The sequence below is a fragment of the Callospermophilus lateralis genome, chromosome 4 (assembly GCF_048772815.1).
Source record: "Callospermophilus lateralis isolate mCalLat2 chromosome 4, mCalLat2.hap1, whole genome shotgun sequence".
In the NCBI taxonomy this organism is placed as follows: domain Eukaryota; kingdom Metazoa; phylum Chordata; class Mammalia; order Rodentia; family Sciuridae; genus Callospermophilus; species Callospermophilus lateralis.
The window spans coordinates 155963255-155979011 of NC_135308.1; the positions used below are offsets into that span (position 1 = coordinate 155963255).

The window sequence follows — 15757 nt, forward strand, 5'->3', positions numbered from 1 at the left end:
GTTGGGGCAGGAGGATACCTGTGCAGGCAGTAAAGACAGAAATGGTTGAATGAGAGGAAGGGTACAGGGTGGCAGCTGTTTTGAATGTGCTCCTGCTGACCTCTGACCTGGGGACACCCCTCTTCCCTGCCATTCTGCCCCCAGAGATGTCAGGCCAGGCTCTATAGGGCCAGGCACTGCCATTCCATTCTGGCCATCTGTTTTCTACATGGACAGGTGTCTGTCCTGTGCCTCAATCCAGCTGGGCTTGCGCAGCTGGTGATCCACTGTCCTCCGCTCAAGTTCAATGCTGAACCAGATGCCCAGGCCTGCCAAGGCCATGGACGCAGTTAATGACTGTCCAGCAGGAAAGAGCACTGTTCTCGGAGTCAGAGCTGGGCTCCAGGTCTCGCCTCTGGTCAGCACATGTTGGTCTTGGTCAAGCCACAAACCACGTTTGTCTGCCAATTAGGAAGGTCAGGCATGGGACCTCAGAGGGACTGCAAACCCAGGCTCTGGCCAGTGCTTCTCACACTTTGGCGTGTCCCTGAGTTGGACATCCAGATTCCACGGGGAAAGTGGGGCTGAGATTCTGCCTCTTTCATTCCCAGCGGCCGCGTGTTAGGAAGCCACACTGACGCGCTCCGGCCTCACTCGGACGAGTTTGGAACTCCGTGACTCCCAGGCCAGACCCCGGAGCCAGGGGCCTGGGCTTTGCTTCTTTGTAAAGCTCCCTGAGGGCCAGGGTCAGGGACCACTGTTCGGGAGAAGCAGCTGGGAGGGGACAGGACACTCAGCGGAAAAAACGATCTCAGTCCAGTCCAGCCCCTCACTAGCTGCCTGGCTTTAGAGCCTCCCAGGGCCTCGGTTTCCCTCGCAGCACGCGGGGCTGTCGGGAGGCCCGGCCAGGCTCCTCCGCGCCGCTCTGCCCTCCCCTTCCCCTGGTCTCCCAGGGGACAGTGTGCAGGTCTGCTCTGAGCGTGATTCAGTAAGTGTCCATTAAAACGCACAAGGCACAGGACGCTGCCCTTAATGGTGTGGGGACGGGAAGATGGATCAGGCTGAGTCTCCGCCTTGAGGAACTCACGTGAACCAGGCTGACGAGGACCGTGTCCAGAACGTGAGGCAAGAGGGGACACGGGCTAGGGAGGAGGTCGAGACTGGCCAAGGCCGCTTTACACAGGCACTTCGTCCCCCCAACAGTTCCACCGGGCAGCTGTGGTGACACTCGCTCTGAGGCAAAGAAATGGGCTTCAAGAGCCAGGTTTGGTGCCCCGGGAGCCCGAGGAGGACAGGGTCCTGCTGTCAGAGAGCCTAGGAGAAAGTCTGTGGGGAGAAAGGTGAAGGTTGTGCCAATAGGTAGAGATAGAGAACAGGGTGCCCGAGGTAGGGGACCAGTGTACGCAAACCCGGAGGAGGGCAAGTCCCCCTTCTCTAAGGACCTGGCAGTAGTTCGATTTAGCCAGAGTGAAGGCTAGCGCAGGGCATGGGAGAATCAGATCCTGGTTAGCGGCTTCGTGTGCCAGCATAAGGAATTTAGATTTTATACCTTAAGAAACGGGGAGCCATTGAAAGTTCTTGAGCAGGGGATGCCATTTTTAGGAAAAGGTTTAAGTGGTCCTGTTTTCTGAGGGAGAAGGGGTTGACAGAGAGTCCAATGAGGCAGGCAGCTACAGCAAATTGGTCATGACAGTGGGGAGGATGGGGACATGGGCACGCGTTTGAGAGGCACTGATGCCACAAGAAGGTTCCCTGGGCACTGGTCCCTTCTGTGCATCTGCTTATTAACTGCACTGGGTGGCTGGAGGGAGGGCGCAGCAGTCAGAGGTGGAAGTGGAGGGCTCTCCCAGGGTCTCTCAGTGCCACGTGCAGCCCCCTCGCCATGGGGACATGGCCGGTGGAGTGTGTGCTCGGAGGAGGACTCAGCTGAAGCGGTAATGGGTTCTTGGGCCAGTTCACAGCTGGCCACCTGCCACAGTCCCATGATGGGAGCTGGCCCAGAGGCCTGAGTCCTCTTGACCCCAGCTTCCCTGGTGAAGCGTGCCACCCGGCCTGCCTCCCTGCGCCCAGTTCACAGCCAGCTCAAGGCTCAGAGGCTGTGTGCGTCAAGCTCAGCACAAACCCTCCGGGACTAACCCAGTTCCTAGAAGACCAAGTCTGGACATGGAAGAGCCCTAGGCCAGGTCCCGGCCTCTTGCCAACCTGTGACCTTGGACACATCCCCTCAGCCCCTCTGAGATGTAGACTGGGTACCGAACAGTCGAGGAGCACGGTAGTGGGCCCGCTGACACCCAGCCGCCCCACCTCCACTCTCCCCATCTTCCCTGGTCAGCCTCCCCCGAGCCGCTGAAGAAGGTGCCAGGACAGGAGGACAAGCAACTTTCTAGGCTCAAAGTCAAGGTCGTTTTGGCAGTTTTGTCACTCTGTAGACACAGCAGTATCTTGTTCCTCTTATACTTGACCCAGTCAAGGCCCAGAGACTTCCTGGGACTGGCCCAGGATCAGAGGTGTGGGTGCTCACAGCTGCCGGAGCTGGCGCTCCCGGGTCTCACTGCCGTCATGAGGCGGGGAGCCAGGTCCCCAGGTGGGCAGACACCCCAGGGTTTGGAGTGAGGAACGCAGAGAACATTCTCTTTGAAGCCTCCTGAACACATGAAGGGGAAAATCTCCCTGGTGCGAATGGTCGGAATGTTTCCCATCTCCCTTTTGACTGAGGGCACGTCTCAAACCTTGGCAGGGCACAGATTCCAGCCAGAATCCAATAACTGTGCTTTGTTTCCATCGAGCTTATTCCACTGGTACCGACTATTTATGGTAAGCCATACTGGTTTCCCATTTAAGGCAGTGATATTAACGTGTCTCTGAAAAATATGTTGGGGGTGGGGGAGAGTGGATCTGGGATTTAAAGAAAATATTAAGTAATAAGTGGTGTCTAGATATGGCACAGTCAGGTCCCCTGACGTCCGACCCGTCCAAACCCTTCGCCGTGAAGAGAGGGCTGCGGGTAGCTCAGTGGTCGGGTGCCTGCCTATTAATCGCGAGGCTTGGATTCGACCCCCAACACGGGGGTGGGGGAGGGGGGGGGACGTGGCGAGAGAGGCGCTGCCCAGGGGCGCATCGGAGTCCCCGGCAGGGCTCTTGGTGCAGCGCGCTCAGACCCGCACAGGCGCAGACTTCCCATTCAGTCGCGCCAGGTCAAGGTGACTCCTGGGCGCCCCCACCCCGCCCCCGAGATGGCACGTGCGCGGCCCATGTGCCAGTCCACGGGGTGCAGCTGGCATTACGACCTCAAGAAAGAGGCAACGGCTCGGGGCGGGCAGATTGGGCATTTGGGAGGGTCCTGGGGGTTCCGTGGCGGGGGGGAGCGCCCAGGAGCCCCCTAGGCGCGGTCCGCTGAGGACCCAGCCGGTCACCTGCGGCCGGGGCAGGCGAGCGGGCGAGGGCGTGCGCAGACGTCAGCCTCCGAGGCTCGTGCCGCGCCGCTTTCCGGTCACGGTGCGCGCGCCAGAACCTCGGCCGTCCCCGCGGCCCCGGCCCCACGCGCCTGGGCACGCGGAACCAGCAGACTGCGGCGCCCCAGCGGGCGCGGGCGGGCCAGGGGCGGAGCCGGGCCGCGCGACCTCTGCCCATTGGCCGGAGCGGCGGGGGCGGGGCCCGGGGGCGGGGCTGGCAGAGGAGGGAGGCGCGGGCGCCGGCGGCTGGACCCGCCGCTCGCGGGCTGCTGGGCAGGTGGGCGCCGCGCGGCCGGGCCACTAGCGACGCTCGCCCGGCGGGAGAGGGCGCGGGTGCCGCCATCGGGAGCTTGGGCTCCGCGCACTCTGGGGAGGGACCCGCAGCTTCGCTCTGAGGGGGAAAGGGGGCGTTCTCCAGCCGAGAGGGGCGGAGGGAGGAGCCGAGCCCGCAGAAAGTTCTCCTCCTCTGGGGAAAAGGAGGCGAGCAGGGAGGCGGCGCCGGCTAACTCGGAGCGCGGATCCTTGGGGCGGCGTTCAAGGCCTCCTCCCACACGCTCGCGGAGCCGAGCGCCCTGCTCCTCCTCCGGCGGCTGGCGTCGCCTGGCAGGGAGAAGGGAGCCGGGCTCCAGCCGGGCAGAGCTGCAGAGCTGCGGGCCGAGGAGGAGGCCGCGGCCGAGCCGGCAGCGCCTCTGTCCCCAGCCGGGAGACCCCCTTTGGGCAGGAGAAGGCAGCGTAGGCGACCGAGGCGGGCTAGCCAGCCTGGGACGCGCACCCACGCACACACCCACCGTCACCCAGAAGGATCCGAGTCTCCGGGGGCCGCTCCTTAAGGCCGGAGTCGTCCCTTCATCCCTCCCCCAACCCCGAGCCCCAGGCCGGGACCCCGGATCCGACGTCCCCAAGCCTCCGGTCACCTGGCTCAGCAGGAGGCCCCCGGGTCAGGGCACGGCAGGGCCGGCGACGGCGAGCCGGAGCCCGCCCAGTGCCCGGACCCCGCTGAGCCCTCGGAGCCCACCCATGGGGCCCCGGCTCCGCTCGCCTCCTCGGCCGGCCGCGCCCAGCCCGGCGCCCCGAGCCGCGCAGAGGAGGATCCCTGCGCAGTGACCCGGGAGCCGCCGCGGACGCTGGGAGGCTCGGCGGCGGGAGCGGCAGGCGGTTCTCCGCACCTCCAGGCGCTTCCAGGCAGCCCTCCGAGCCGTTCCAGAGGCCCGGCGGCCCGCCCTTCCCAGGTAGGAGACAAACACCCCATCAGAGCTGGGGTGCTGGGTGAAGGGGGGCAGCTGAGAAGATGGGGCAGGGGCTCAGAGAAGCCGTCGTGGCCTTTGCACCTACTGTGTGCCCTCACCATCTGGCAACTTTGCCTATCTAGAGAGAGAATTAAACGCGGGAGCACCTCGTCTGTGTCAACCTGGGCGCTAGACTTTTGACTTATCCCAGGAAAGAGATTGATTGAGCTTCTACTATGTGTTCGGTTTAGTGCTAGGGCCTTCCGTGTAAGAGATGGAGAATCCTAGGCCGTTTAAGGGGGGAAGCTTGCTCAGGGAGGAGGAGCGCCGCCTTCCCAAACACTCCTGCTGCGAGCTGCAGCCTCTGTATACCTAGATGGAGGGGGATGCTGGGGTAAAAGGGGTGGGTGGCTTCCCCTGCCCTGGCAAGGACCTCCTGCGAGGAAGGACGGTCCTGGGCCCCTTGCTCGTACAGTCCCCTGAGCTGCTAAGAGTGAGCCGGGGAAGGGTTTCCTGTACTTGCTGGCTCCAGGACCCCTCCCAGAGCTCTAGGGACTTGTCACCTCCCTCTTTGCCTCCAGCCCTGGGAGGAGGATGGAGGATGTTGTCCAGGACCTCTGAAAGATGAGAGGTCAGGCTGGGGAGGGATGGCCAGCTCAGGGGCTCTTGATTGGGGCCTCCCCTAGCATCAGAAGGACAAGATGGGGTCCCTGCTAGTCCTCTGCCGGCACCCCCAGTTCCACCGGACCTAGCTGCTCCAGGTAGCCCCGTGTTTCCAAGATAAACGTCCAGGGTCAGCAGCAGCCTCTTGAACTCCCGCTGGACCCTGGTCCATGCTAGGGGTGTCTGCACCATCCCAATTAGCAGTGCAACCCAGGCGGCAGGTGTGGGCAGCGAGAGGCCGGGCTGGTCTGCTGGGAGCTCCTGCCTTTGTGCTCTCTGCGTCCAGAGCTGCCCAGGACAGGGAGATTGGCTTTGCAAAGTCCGCAGGACCCTGGGGGTAGGGCACGGAGGCCGGTGACTGACGTGTGTCCAGAGGCTGGGGTGCACACTAATGGAGGGGCCGGAGCAGTGGTGGGCAGGATGGGACAAGTCCCCGGGGACCACACGGGGAAGGGGCACACCCAGACTCATCCTGCTGTCATTGCCTGTCTGACCTGTCCGTCTTCCAGTCAGGCCCTGGGGGACAGGCAAGGCAGAAGGGGAACCCAAGATGCCCCTCTGGGAGCTGACTTGCAGAGTTTGCAGGAGAGTCCTGGGTAGTGACTGCCCCCAGCTGCCTGGAGGGACAGAGGGAATAAGGGATAAAATGTGCCTGGGGTCTGTTGCGCCTGTTGCTAGCTGACGCTTCACTGAGTCAGACTCCGCTTAGCAAAAGACTTCGCTGTTGGCTGAGGGGTGCGTTTTCACAGTGCCGAGCGCCCAGGCTTTGGAGCCTAAAAGCCTTCTCTCAGCCCAGCCCAGCCAGTCATCTGCTGTGTGACCCAGGGCAAGTGACTCAACCTCTCTGAGCATCAGCGTCCCCATCAGTCAAGTGGCCCATGGGGAGCCCTCCTCTTGGACTGTTGTGAAATCGTGGGAATAAGGCACATGCCTGGTGCGAGAGGTGCCTGCTGGTCAGCTGCACCCCATCTCTGCTCCTGTTCCAGGGACATTCTGCCTCCCGGCTGCCCTCACAATGGCCCTGTGGGGACTCAGCAGTCAGTGCCCACATCCAGGTGTTCTGTTCAGTCTCTGGGCCTCCAAGGTTGGATACCAGACTCTCAAAAGGCCCCCAAACTCTGAGCCCTGCCTGCTCCTCCCTGTGGGGTCTGCCTGGCTGAGGGCAGAGGCTGCCGGCCACTGGTCCCCGCAGCGCTCCCCCCGCCTGGGGAGGCGGAGGGAGGCTGTGGGGGCGGAGGGAGGCCTGTCACCTGGCCTCCAGGTGCCTGGAGCATCACCGCCCCACGTGGCTGGGGCCATGTGAAGGCGCTGGCTTCCCAGGGAAGAAAGCCTCTGGTTACCTTCCCCCTGTCTGCCGCTCTGACCCGGCTCCCCTTCCCACTCCCCGCCTCTGCCTCCGGCCCCTGCTGCCTCCTCTCACGCTCCAGTTCAGTCAGTCCTTGGTGTCACCCCCGATGTCCTGGCTGTCCTGGCTGGAGCTGTCCCGTCTAGGGCTCTGGGCTGAGGCTGGGCCAAGGCAGTGATGGACAGGACCTGTCCCTGGGACTGCTGCCCCTTCCTCCTTCTGCTCAGACCCAGGTGACCACCAGCAGAGTTAGGCTCCCTGCAGGGCACTTGGGGAGGGGGCTGTCCCTAGGTGGGGCCTCCCCATCTGCTTGAAGGAGCTCAGCCAGCTCCACGGGAGCCGGAGCCGGTGCCGGTCCTGCTGCCTGCCCCAGCTCCCCAGGGTCCCAGCCAGGCTGGGGTCCTTCCTTCATGGGCTGGGGTTAGTCATGGCCGTAGGCACTGGTGTGAGGGAGAGGCCGCTGGGAGGTCCGGGCTTGGCCTCTCCACCCAGGCCCCTCATTAACCCAGGGGCGCATCCCATAGTCTTGTGATCACGGGGCCCTTATCTGTAAAGTGGGGGAGAGAGGCGGGTGCCTGGGGTCCAGTCCCCCTCTGCCCGTCACTGGCTGAACAAGTGTGATCAAGTGACTTAACCTCTCTGTGCCTGTTTTCTCGCCACTTACCTTCTGGTGTTACTGAAAGGATGAGCTGGTGACTATATGTGCAGCCCTCAGAACACCGACAATGCTAAATGCAAAATCAATGTCAGCTGTCATCACGCTCTATACTTAGCACCGTCCTTGGCACAGTCTGGGCTTGGCTGGTGGACCATCATTGTGGCTGCAGGCCGGGGGCCGGGGGCCAAGCTCGCCTATGGCGTGCGTCTCTGCGGTTCATCTGGTGAGGTCACGCTGGCAGCTGGGGGTTGGCCGTGACGGGAGTGTGCACCCCTGGAGCTGACACACGCCACCAGCCAGAGCTTTCGTGAGGGTGTCTTGAGGACGGTCTGCTCAGGGCTCTGGGGCCGGGCTGCGAGGTGTGGACACGTGCCAGGGACTCACTCCCAGGAGGTCTCGCCATTGCCAGGGGCAGGTGGCCTTTCGTAGACAGGAAATGATGGCGATTACCTTGGGGTTAGTGGGTGAGGCCCTGGGGCTGCTGGCGGGGCACCCAGGGGCGCCGGCCACAGCTGAGCACACAGAGCCCTTTGTTGAGGTGAGACGGGGCCTTCCTTGCGCAGGGAGCTGCACAGCTGCCCTTTCTCGGGCATGTGGCCCTCACTGGCCACCCATCCGGGAGCCTCAGGTGGCGCCCCGCCTTGCAGAGGCCAGGGTGTTGCTGCCCCAGTAGGTCAGTGCCCTGGGCAGTTCTGGATTGGAGAGCTCCCTAGAGGGGAGGGAGTCCTGTGGGACAGGGAAGCATTTGAAGGAGACCCTGCAGGGAGAGGGGGAGGGTAACTGGGGGAGGGACTAGTGGAGCAGAGGGTGGGGTCCCGGGGTCCTGGGGGAATTCTGGTGGAGCTGTCAGAGGAAGAGAGGGCCAAGGGAGGTGGGCTGGGCCGGGTGGGCCTCAGGGGCTGGCTGCTTGCTTGTCTCCACTTGGGGTTCAGGGTGTGGATCTGTTTTAGCTTTTCCCATGAGGCCAAGAGGTTCCGTGGCCCGGGAGGTGTGGGGGAAGGGCCAGTTGTCCCTGGGCTGTTCCCCCGCCCAGGCCTCTGGGTCTCCCCAAGGCAAGCGAACTCCCGGGGCTGGGAGCTGAGAAACTGGGCAGGAAGCAGAGAGGAGGCTGGTGGCCTGGGTGGGGAGGCTGGAAGTGAGGGTGGGAGGGGAGGCTGGGGCGCCGGGGTGGGGGCCACCTTGGGCACACCAAGCTCAGGCCGAGGGGAGTCCGCCCCTCCCAGTAGCCTTTCCCCCCTTCTGGGCCACAGCACCCTTAGATGCATGTGAGGACCCTCTGGATCAAGCCCAGGACCAGGGGCTCTGGAGAGGCCGGGGACAGAAGGCCTGGTCCCAACTGTGCTTAGATTTTCTGAGGACCAGGCCTGTGCGGAACCCTCCGTGGACCGCAGCTGGCAGGGAGGCGGGGCTTCACATCCGTGCTGCCCTCAGACAGGGGCTGCGTGGACAGGGGGTGACCGAGTGGGCAAGCGGCTGGACGGGGGTAAAGAAACGCAAGGGCGCAGACGCGGGTGGCGCGGGTGCAATATTGCAGACAGAAAACTGAGACCCAGGCGGGGGTGCGGGTGGGGGAGGCCTGGGCCCACGACCGGGGGAGCAGGACAGGGCTGGGCCCCGGCCTCCTGACGCCTGCCCCTCGCTTTGCCGCAGCCCCGAGCCATGATGAAGACCTTGTCCAGCGGGAACTGCACGCTGAGCGTGCCCGCCAAGAACTCCTACCGCATGGTGGTGCTGGGCGCCTCCAGGGTGGGCAAGAGCTCCATCGTCTCCCGCTTCCTCAACGGCCGCTTCGAGGACCAGTACACCCCCACCATCGAGGACTTCCACCGCAAGGTCTACAACATCCGCGGCGACATGTACCAGCTGGACATCCTGGATACCTCTGGCAACCACCCCTTCCCCGCCATGCGGAGGCTGTCCATCCTCACAGGTGAGACTGCGGGTGGGGCAGCGGGTGGCAGCGCCATGCCGGGAGCTGACTGGACTGGGGATCTTCCTTTCCAGGGGACAGAGCTGTGTCAAGCTGCCACCTCCCCGCTCAGGGAGTAGACCCGGCGGAGCCTTGGGGACCACATCTGGGCTCAGGTTCCTGACCTTTCAGGCCTTTGCCACTTCTCCAGGGGTCAGGGCAGGACCCAGGAAGCGGTCAGGCAAAAGGAAGGGACCCTGTAGTAACAACCAGGTGATGAGGGCAGCAGCCCCATGCATCGGAGCCGTGGGCAGGGCGTAATCCCCTCAGCTAAATTCCAGACAAGCGCTTGCCTCCGCTCACGGGGAAACAAAGCTGAGAGGTTAAGTGACTTGCTCCAGGTGGGCAGCGGCTGGGCTGGCTGGGCTGCTGGCTCTCCTTTACCACTCAGGGGCGGAGGTGCAGGGGGAGCTCCTGCAGATGTCCCCCTGACCAGCACATCAAGCAGCTGAGACGGCAGGTCCACAGGCAGCCTGGGGCCCAGTCCTGGTTCCACTGCTTCCTGGTTTTGGCCTGTGGGGCAAGTGACTTTATCTCCCTGTGCCTCTGTTTTTTCTTCTGGAAACTGGGGTCACGTGCACACCCAACTCAAAGGTCCCGGGAGAATTAAGTTAGTTAATACGTGTAAAGTGCTTGGTGAGCAGACATTAAGTGCTCAGTAAATGCTGGGCTTTAAAATTGATGTTCCCAGTGTGCCCAGTACGGTTACACTGTCATGTCCCACCGTGTCCCTCCCCTTGCTGGGCAGAGGGGAGGGTGTGAGCAAGGACTCCGGCTAGCACTGAAATAGCATTACAACTGAGAGCCTGCTGCTCAGGGAGCCATGCCCTGCCACCCTCTTTCCACACCTGACCAGGGCGGAGGCTCATAGGTGACCCAAGGTGAGTGCCCCAGACATGTGGCTTCCTCCTCCAGGCCTCCTTGCTGATCCTCTGACCTAGATTGCTCCCAGACCCCCACCTCACCCGTATTCTAGAGAGGGAGCACGTAGACAGGGGCCCTGGGTGGACCTGGGTTCAGATCCTGGCTCGGCCTCTTGGTTGGCATCTTAGATGTGTGGCCTTTTGGAGTCTCAGCCTCACTGCAGGCATGACCTTAGTCCCCTGTGTGACCTTGAGGATAGAAAGGAAGCACGGGGGCCTCCTCCAGCCCAGCCGGTGTCACTGGCGCCTGCTTTTCCTGTCTTGGGGAGGGCCCTGGGGAGGGTATCACAGGGCAGGTGCGGGGAGACACAGGGAAGGGCCGGGTGTGTTTTCAAAGTTAGTTTCCAGTTACACAGACTCACCTCCATCCCACACTACAGAGAGGACGGGGCCTGGGACCGAGTCCCCATCAGGGCCACCGCGTCCCCCGTGGCTGCCCCCTCCAGGCCTCCATGAGCACATTGGCATTCAGATGCGTGTCCCTGTGGCCGCGAGCGCCCTGGTTTGTCTGTGCTGGGCGTGCACGGGCGCTCTGAGCACATCTGCGGTGCTTTGTTCCCTCTCCAGCCCGTGCCTCGTTTTCCAACCTGGGGCTGGTGTGCAGGGAATTCTGGAAGCCATTAATCCCGCTGCGGGCTCTCTCCAGCTGCCGCCCGGTCGGGCTTTTGGTGCTTGGCGTCCTTGCCGCGTCCTCGGGGGCTGAGATGAGCCTGAGGGGACGGGCTGGCTGGCAGGCTGGGGCTGCCTTGCTAGTGCCCTTCAAAACAGCGAGGTCCTTCACAGGCCACACCTGGGCCCAGCCAGCCTTGCGGCCAGCACTGAGTGCAGGCCCTGGCTAGGATGGAGTCCCATGCCCCTGATCCCCCTGCTCAGAGCACACCGCAGCCAGACGCTGCTCTGAACATGACATGCTCGATTATGGGGGACCAGTGGGCTCTGGGCCCAGAGGGAGAAGGTGGTGGTTCTCCAGAAGCTGGGCTTGTCCATCTCCTCCTGAGGATGCGTCCCAGGGCCACCTCCTGTTCCCTCGCCTGTGAGACAGGGACTCTGAGTCTAAGCGAAAGTGAGAAGAAGCCTGGAGAATGAGATGGTGACCGTCATAGGAACTGTGACCTGGGCAGGAGCATGGAGGTGCTGGCCACACACTTGCCGCCCCCTCCCGCTTCTAGTCACTGTTCAGAGTCACTGTGTTTTAAGTGATGCCGAGAGCTGTAATGGAGGAAGCAAGGGCCTTGAAGGTAATATTCATCTGCTCATTTCATGGTTTATTCAAGAAGAGGGAGCACCTACTGTGTGCCAGGCATGGGCCAGATGAGGACAGAATCGGGTTGCAATCCTGGCTTGGCATTTAAGCTGTGTGACCTTGGGTAGGTTGCTTGCCCTTTCTGAGCTTGGTTTGCTCACCTGTAACAAGAAAGTAATGAAATCTCCCTCACGGAGGTGCTGTGGGGAGTTAGGGAGCAGCCAACAGGGAGCTCGAAGAGCTGCCTGTCCTTGTCATCACTGACATTCGAAGAAGGCTGAGTGCGTGCCACCTGCATTCGTTATCTCCAGGAACTCTCAAGATAACCCAGTAGGTTGTGCAGATAGGAAACTGAGCTGGAGAGTCGCAGGCCACCTCAGGCCAGGTGTAAGCAGAGGAGGAGCATGCGCACCTGGGGCCCTTGGTGCCAGCATCTGGACCTTAACTCTGGCCACGGGTGTTCGCTGAGCTCCTGCTGCGTGTCCCCGGGAGGGACATGCACTGAACAGGACAGGCAGGACTGGACTCTCCTGAAATCTGAGAGCATCCTTGGAAATTGCTAACTCTACAGTCCCCTCAAGTCCTCAGGCCCCCTGCCTCCAGCCCTGCAGTCACATTCAGATGGGGAGAGTAACAGCAGCTACCCCAGAGCGCGGGGTTCCCTCCCTCTCCCGGGTCCGCAGCGGCAGCTGCGGGGGAGCGGCTGGGAGGGCGGCGCGCGCTCACGCCTGGCTCTCTCCCGCAGGCGACGTCTTCATCCTGGTCTTCAGCCTGGACAACCGGGAGTCCTTCGACGAGGTCAAGCGCCTCCAAAAGCAGATCCTGGAGGTCAAGTCCTGCCTGAAGAATAAGACCAAGGAGGCGGCCGAGCTGCCCATGGTCATCTGCGGCAACAAGAACGACCACAGCGAGCTGTGCCGCCAGGTGCCCGCCACCGAGGCCGAGCTGCTGGTGTCGGGCGACGAGAACTGTGCCTACTTCGAGGTGTCGGCCAAGAAGAACACCAACGTGGACGAGATGTTCTACGTGCTCTTCAGCATGGCCAAGCTGCCCCACGAGATGAGCCCCGCGCTGCACCGCAAGATCTCGGTGCAGCACGGCGACGCCTTCCACCCCCGGCCCTTCTGCATGCGCCGCGTCAAGGACACGGGCGCCTACGGCATGGTGTCGCCCTTCGCCCGCCGCCCCAGCGTCAACAGCGACCTCAAGTACATTAAGGCCAAGGTCCTTCGGGAGGGCCAGGCCCGGGAGAGGGACAAGTGCACCATCCAGTGAGAGGGAGGGACCCTGGGGAGGGGCTCGGGCAGTGCCTTAAGGGGGGTGGCCCCAGACGCCCGCTGCGGTGTCCCCAAGAGCTCAGCAGCTTCGTGTTCAAAGACCTTTGGCACCAGCCCGAGGCCCCAGGCGCCGGGCCCTGAGCATTCTGTCCTCGCCACTTCCCTCTTGTCCTCTTGTCCGTGGCTTCCCCGGCCTTCGGCTGCTCCGTGGGAAGACCGATGTATCCCTGGGGACAGGGGCAAACCAGGAGCTGTCAGGACCGATGCGGGCCGAGTTGGAGCCCTCCGGTCGCTAGGTTGGAAGACAAGCTGATGCCAGTGGTCGGGAGCCTCCGAGGACAAGTTGCGGACTGAGAGCCCGACAGCTGGACAGGAGCGGCCTCCGGCGGAGGGACCCTGGCGGCCATGTCCACCCACCTGCTGCTGCCGGATGTTGAGCCAGTGTGTGTGTGGGGGAGGGGCGGTGTGCCCCACCAGGCCACGCCCGCCACGCCCTCCTAGGCCACACCACCATGCCCTCCCAGGCCACGCCCTCCCAGGCCACACCCACCAGCCCTCACGGGCCACGCCCTCCCAGGCCACACCCACCAGCCCTCCCAGGCCACGCCCTCCTAGGCCACGCCCACCAGCCCACCCGGGCCACGCCCTCCGGGGCTGCGGTCTGATGCCCGCGGCTTCCTTTGCAGCTCGTGCTGTTAGTGGTAGACAGGGAAGCCTCGCCCCCTGTCCTTGCCCGGGGCCCTAACTTCAGATTCCCTGCCACCTCTGGGGACACCTTCCTCTCTTGCTCCCCGACAGGGTCCCGTGGTCTGTCTGCATCTAACCACTGGCCTGTAAGAGAGCGGAGCGCACCGCTTCCAGACACTTGCAGGCCTCTGGGCAGACAGGCGGCCACTGAGACTGGAGGGGAAGGTGACGTGGCCCAGGCCCGCCCTGCCTCCCAGCTAGATCAGGGCAGAGCTCTGTCGCAGGGAGCGGGCTGTCCTCTACTCTGTTCATTCCTGGAGCATTTACTGAGCACCTACTGAGTGCTAGGAAACAGAGAGGGTGAGGGGCTCACATCCCCAGCTCTGGCCTCTGTCCACCTCGATGCCTCAAAAGGAGGGGCAGCTGAGGTCAGAGCAGAGCCTGGGAGGAGGCAGGAGAAAGGCTCCTGCGGGCCTCTCCTGGTGCCCAGGCCACAGGTCTGAACTGGGAGCCCCAGGGCACTAACCACTGAGCAGCACCCACAGCCCTTTTTATTTTTTTATTTAAGAGAAAGGGTTTCACTAAGTTGCTTAGGGCCTCGCTAAGTTGCTGAGGCTGGCTTTGAACTTGAGATCCTCCTGCCTCAGCCTCCTGAGTCACTGGGATTATGGGCGGGCACCACCAGGCCCAGCTGTCAACAGATATAGTTTATGTTCTAATCTCCTAAAAAATATTGAAGTTTAAGGTCACAGGAAACCACAATAGTCACTGAGTGAGTTTTCGGAGGCCCAGGAAGGTAAGCCCCATCCGTGCCAGGTCACCCAGTCAAAGTGGCAGAAGCAGGGTTAGCGCTGGCCCTTTTGCCCACACTGTGGTGTGCCCCTCGCCCGATGCTTCTTCAGGGATCTGGGGCTTCTGACCCCTGTTGCCCCAGGAGGTCCCTGTGGGCAGTGTGGACATGTGCCCACAGGTGAATGCAGACGCCCCCGGCCCCGGCTCCGCACACCTGGCCCCCGCCCACCCTCAGTGCAGCAGCTCTACCCTCGCTCTGTCTCCTGGCTGTCCACCCTCCCAGTCAGAACCCTCGGAGCAGACCAGCCACCTGTCCACAGGCACGTGGGGCCTGGTCTCACCCTGTCACCCCCGCTGTCCCGGACCTCTGCGTTCACTATCAATTAAAGTGGATTTGTTATGAAGCTGTGGCCTTGCGTTTCCTGTGCTGAAAGAAGAGGTGGTCTGCCCCCCACCAACGCCAGCCCCTTTCTCCCCGATCACCTACTGATGCCTCACCCTGCGTGTGGCGCCGAGTGGTCTTCAAGTTTAAACTGGGGAGGGGACAGTAAAACCCACCTGTGCATGGGGTGTGTGTGCGTGGAATGGTCATATCCCCCTGGGGTGGCCAGTGAGGCCCACAGCGACCAGGAGGCTGAGGAAGGAGGATTCCTTAACAACATAGAAAGAGCACCTTTTCAAAAAGAAAGGAAACGTGTTGTCACTAGCAACTGAGATGGAGGCGTCCTCCGGCGCACAGGCCCCCCCAACACAGTTCCTCAGCCCCACCTCAGTCGTGGCCACCCCTGGAGGTCGGCACGTGCGCTCCAGGACGGGGAACTTCCCGAACAGCACTCAATAGACTCGGGACAAACAGAGTGAGCCTCTGTGACATGAGACAGGAAGTGGAGGCCGAGAGAAGGTCCTGGCCCAAAATGCTACCAAATGTGCCTCCTGGCCCTGAGGGGTCCTCCTTGGGTGGGGTGTGGGGGCGTGGAGACGGCCACTGGGTGTTGGCTGGGTGACCTGCCGTGTCTGGCTTCCCAAGCCACCTCTGCCATCCAGCTCCTTGAGACACCCACTCCTCACAGCGCTGCATTGACAGTGAGGATCGAGGTTCAGAGACCTCAATATCTTGCCCAAAGTGGCACAGCTGAAGGGGCCGTTGGAGGTGCAGGACCAGAGGCTGTCTCACCTCAGAGCGGGGAGGAAAGGATTTTGCATCGGGAAAGAGACCGCTCCGCTGTGATGAGCAGACGCCACCGAGCATGACCAGGCGCGAGCCCTGAACACACTCCCGAGAAGTAGGGCGAGTCCCTGGCCACGGGCCTCACCACCCAGTGGAGGGGTCCCGACCCTCAGGACACACAGAACAAGAGGGGTCAGGCTGAGGACGAGGCGGGCCAGGCAAGCCAGGGAGCTGGGGGAGGGACAGCGGCTGCTCCTGGATCCCGGCTCCTCCGATCCTGAGCCCGCGGCAGCCACGGAAGGTCTGGGTGGGAGGCAAGGCCTTTGGATGCGCTCTAGGTCCTGCCTTTTGTATCCGTGGACTGAGGCCGTGGCC

At 62.7% G+C, this 15757-nt stretch overlaps 1 protein-coding gene across 2 annotated transcripts; it reads left to right on the forward strand.

The window, feature by feature from the left end:
* Positions 1–2483: 2483 nt before the first annotated feature.
* On the forward strand, positions 2484–14618 carry Rasd2 (RASD family member 2). 2 transcript variants are annotated; one of them, XM_076855100.1, is made up of 3 exons: positions 2484–2793; positions 8974–9253; positions 12204–14618. In XM_076855100.1, the coding sequence occupies exons 1-3, from the start codon at positions 2632–2634 to the stop codon at positions 12731–12733; spliced, it is 972 nt and encodes a 323-aa protein (XP_076711215.1). In that variant the 5' UTR covers positions 2484–2631; the 3' UTR covers positions 12734–14618. The 2 variants fall into 2 exon arrangements, with proteins under 2 accessions (XP_076711215.1, XP_076711216.1); XM_076855101.1 differs by lacking the exon at positions 2484–2793 and adding an exon at positions 4271–4660.
* Positions 14619–15757: the final 1139 nt, after the last annotated feature.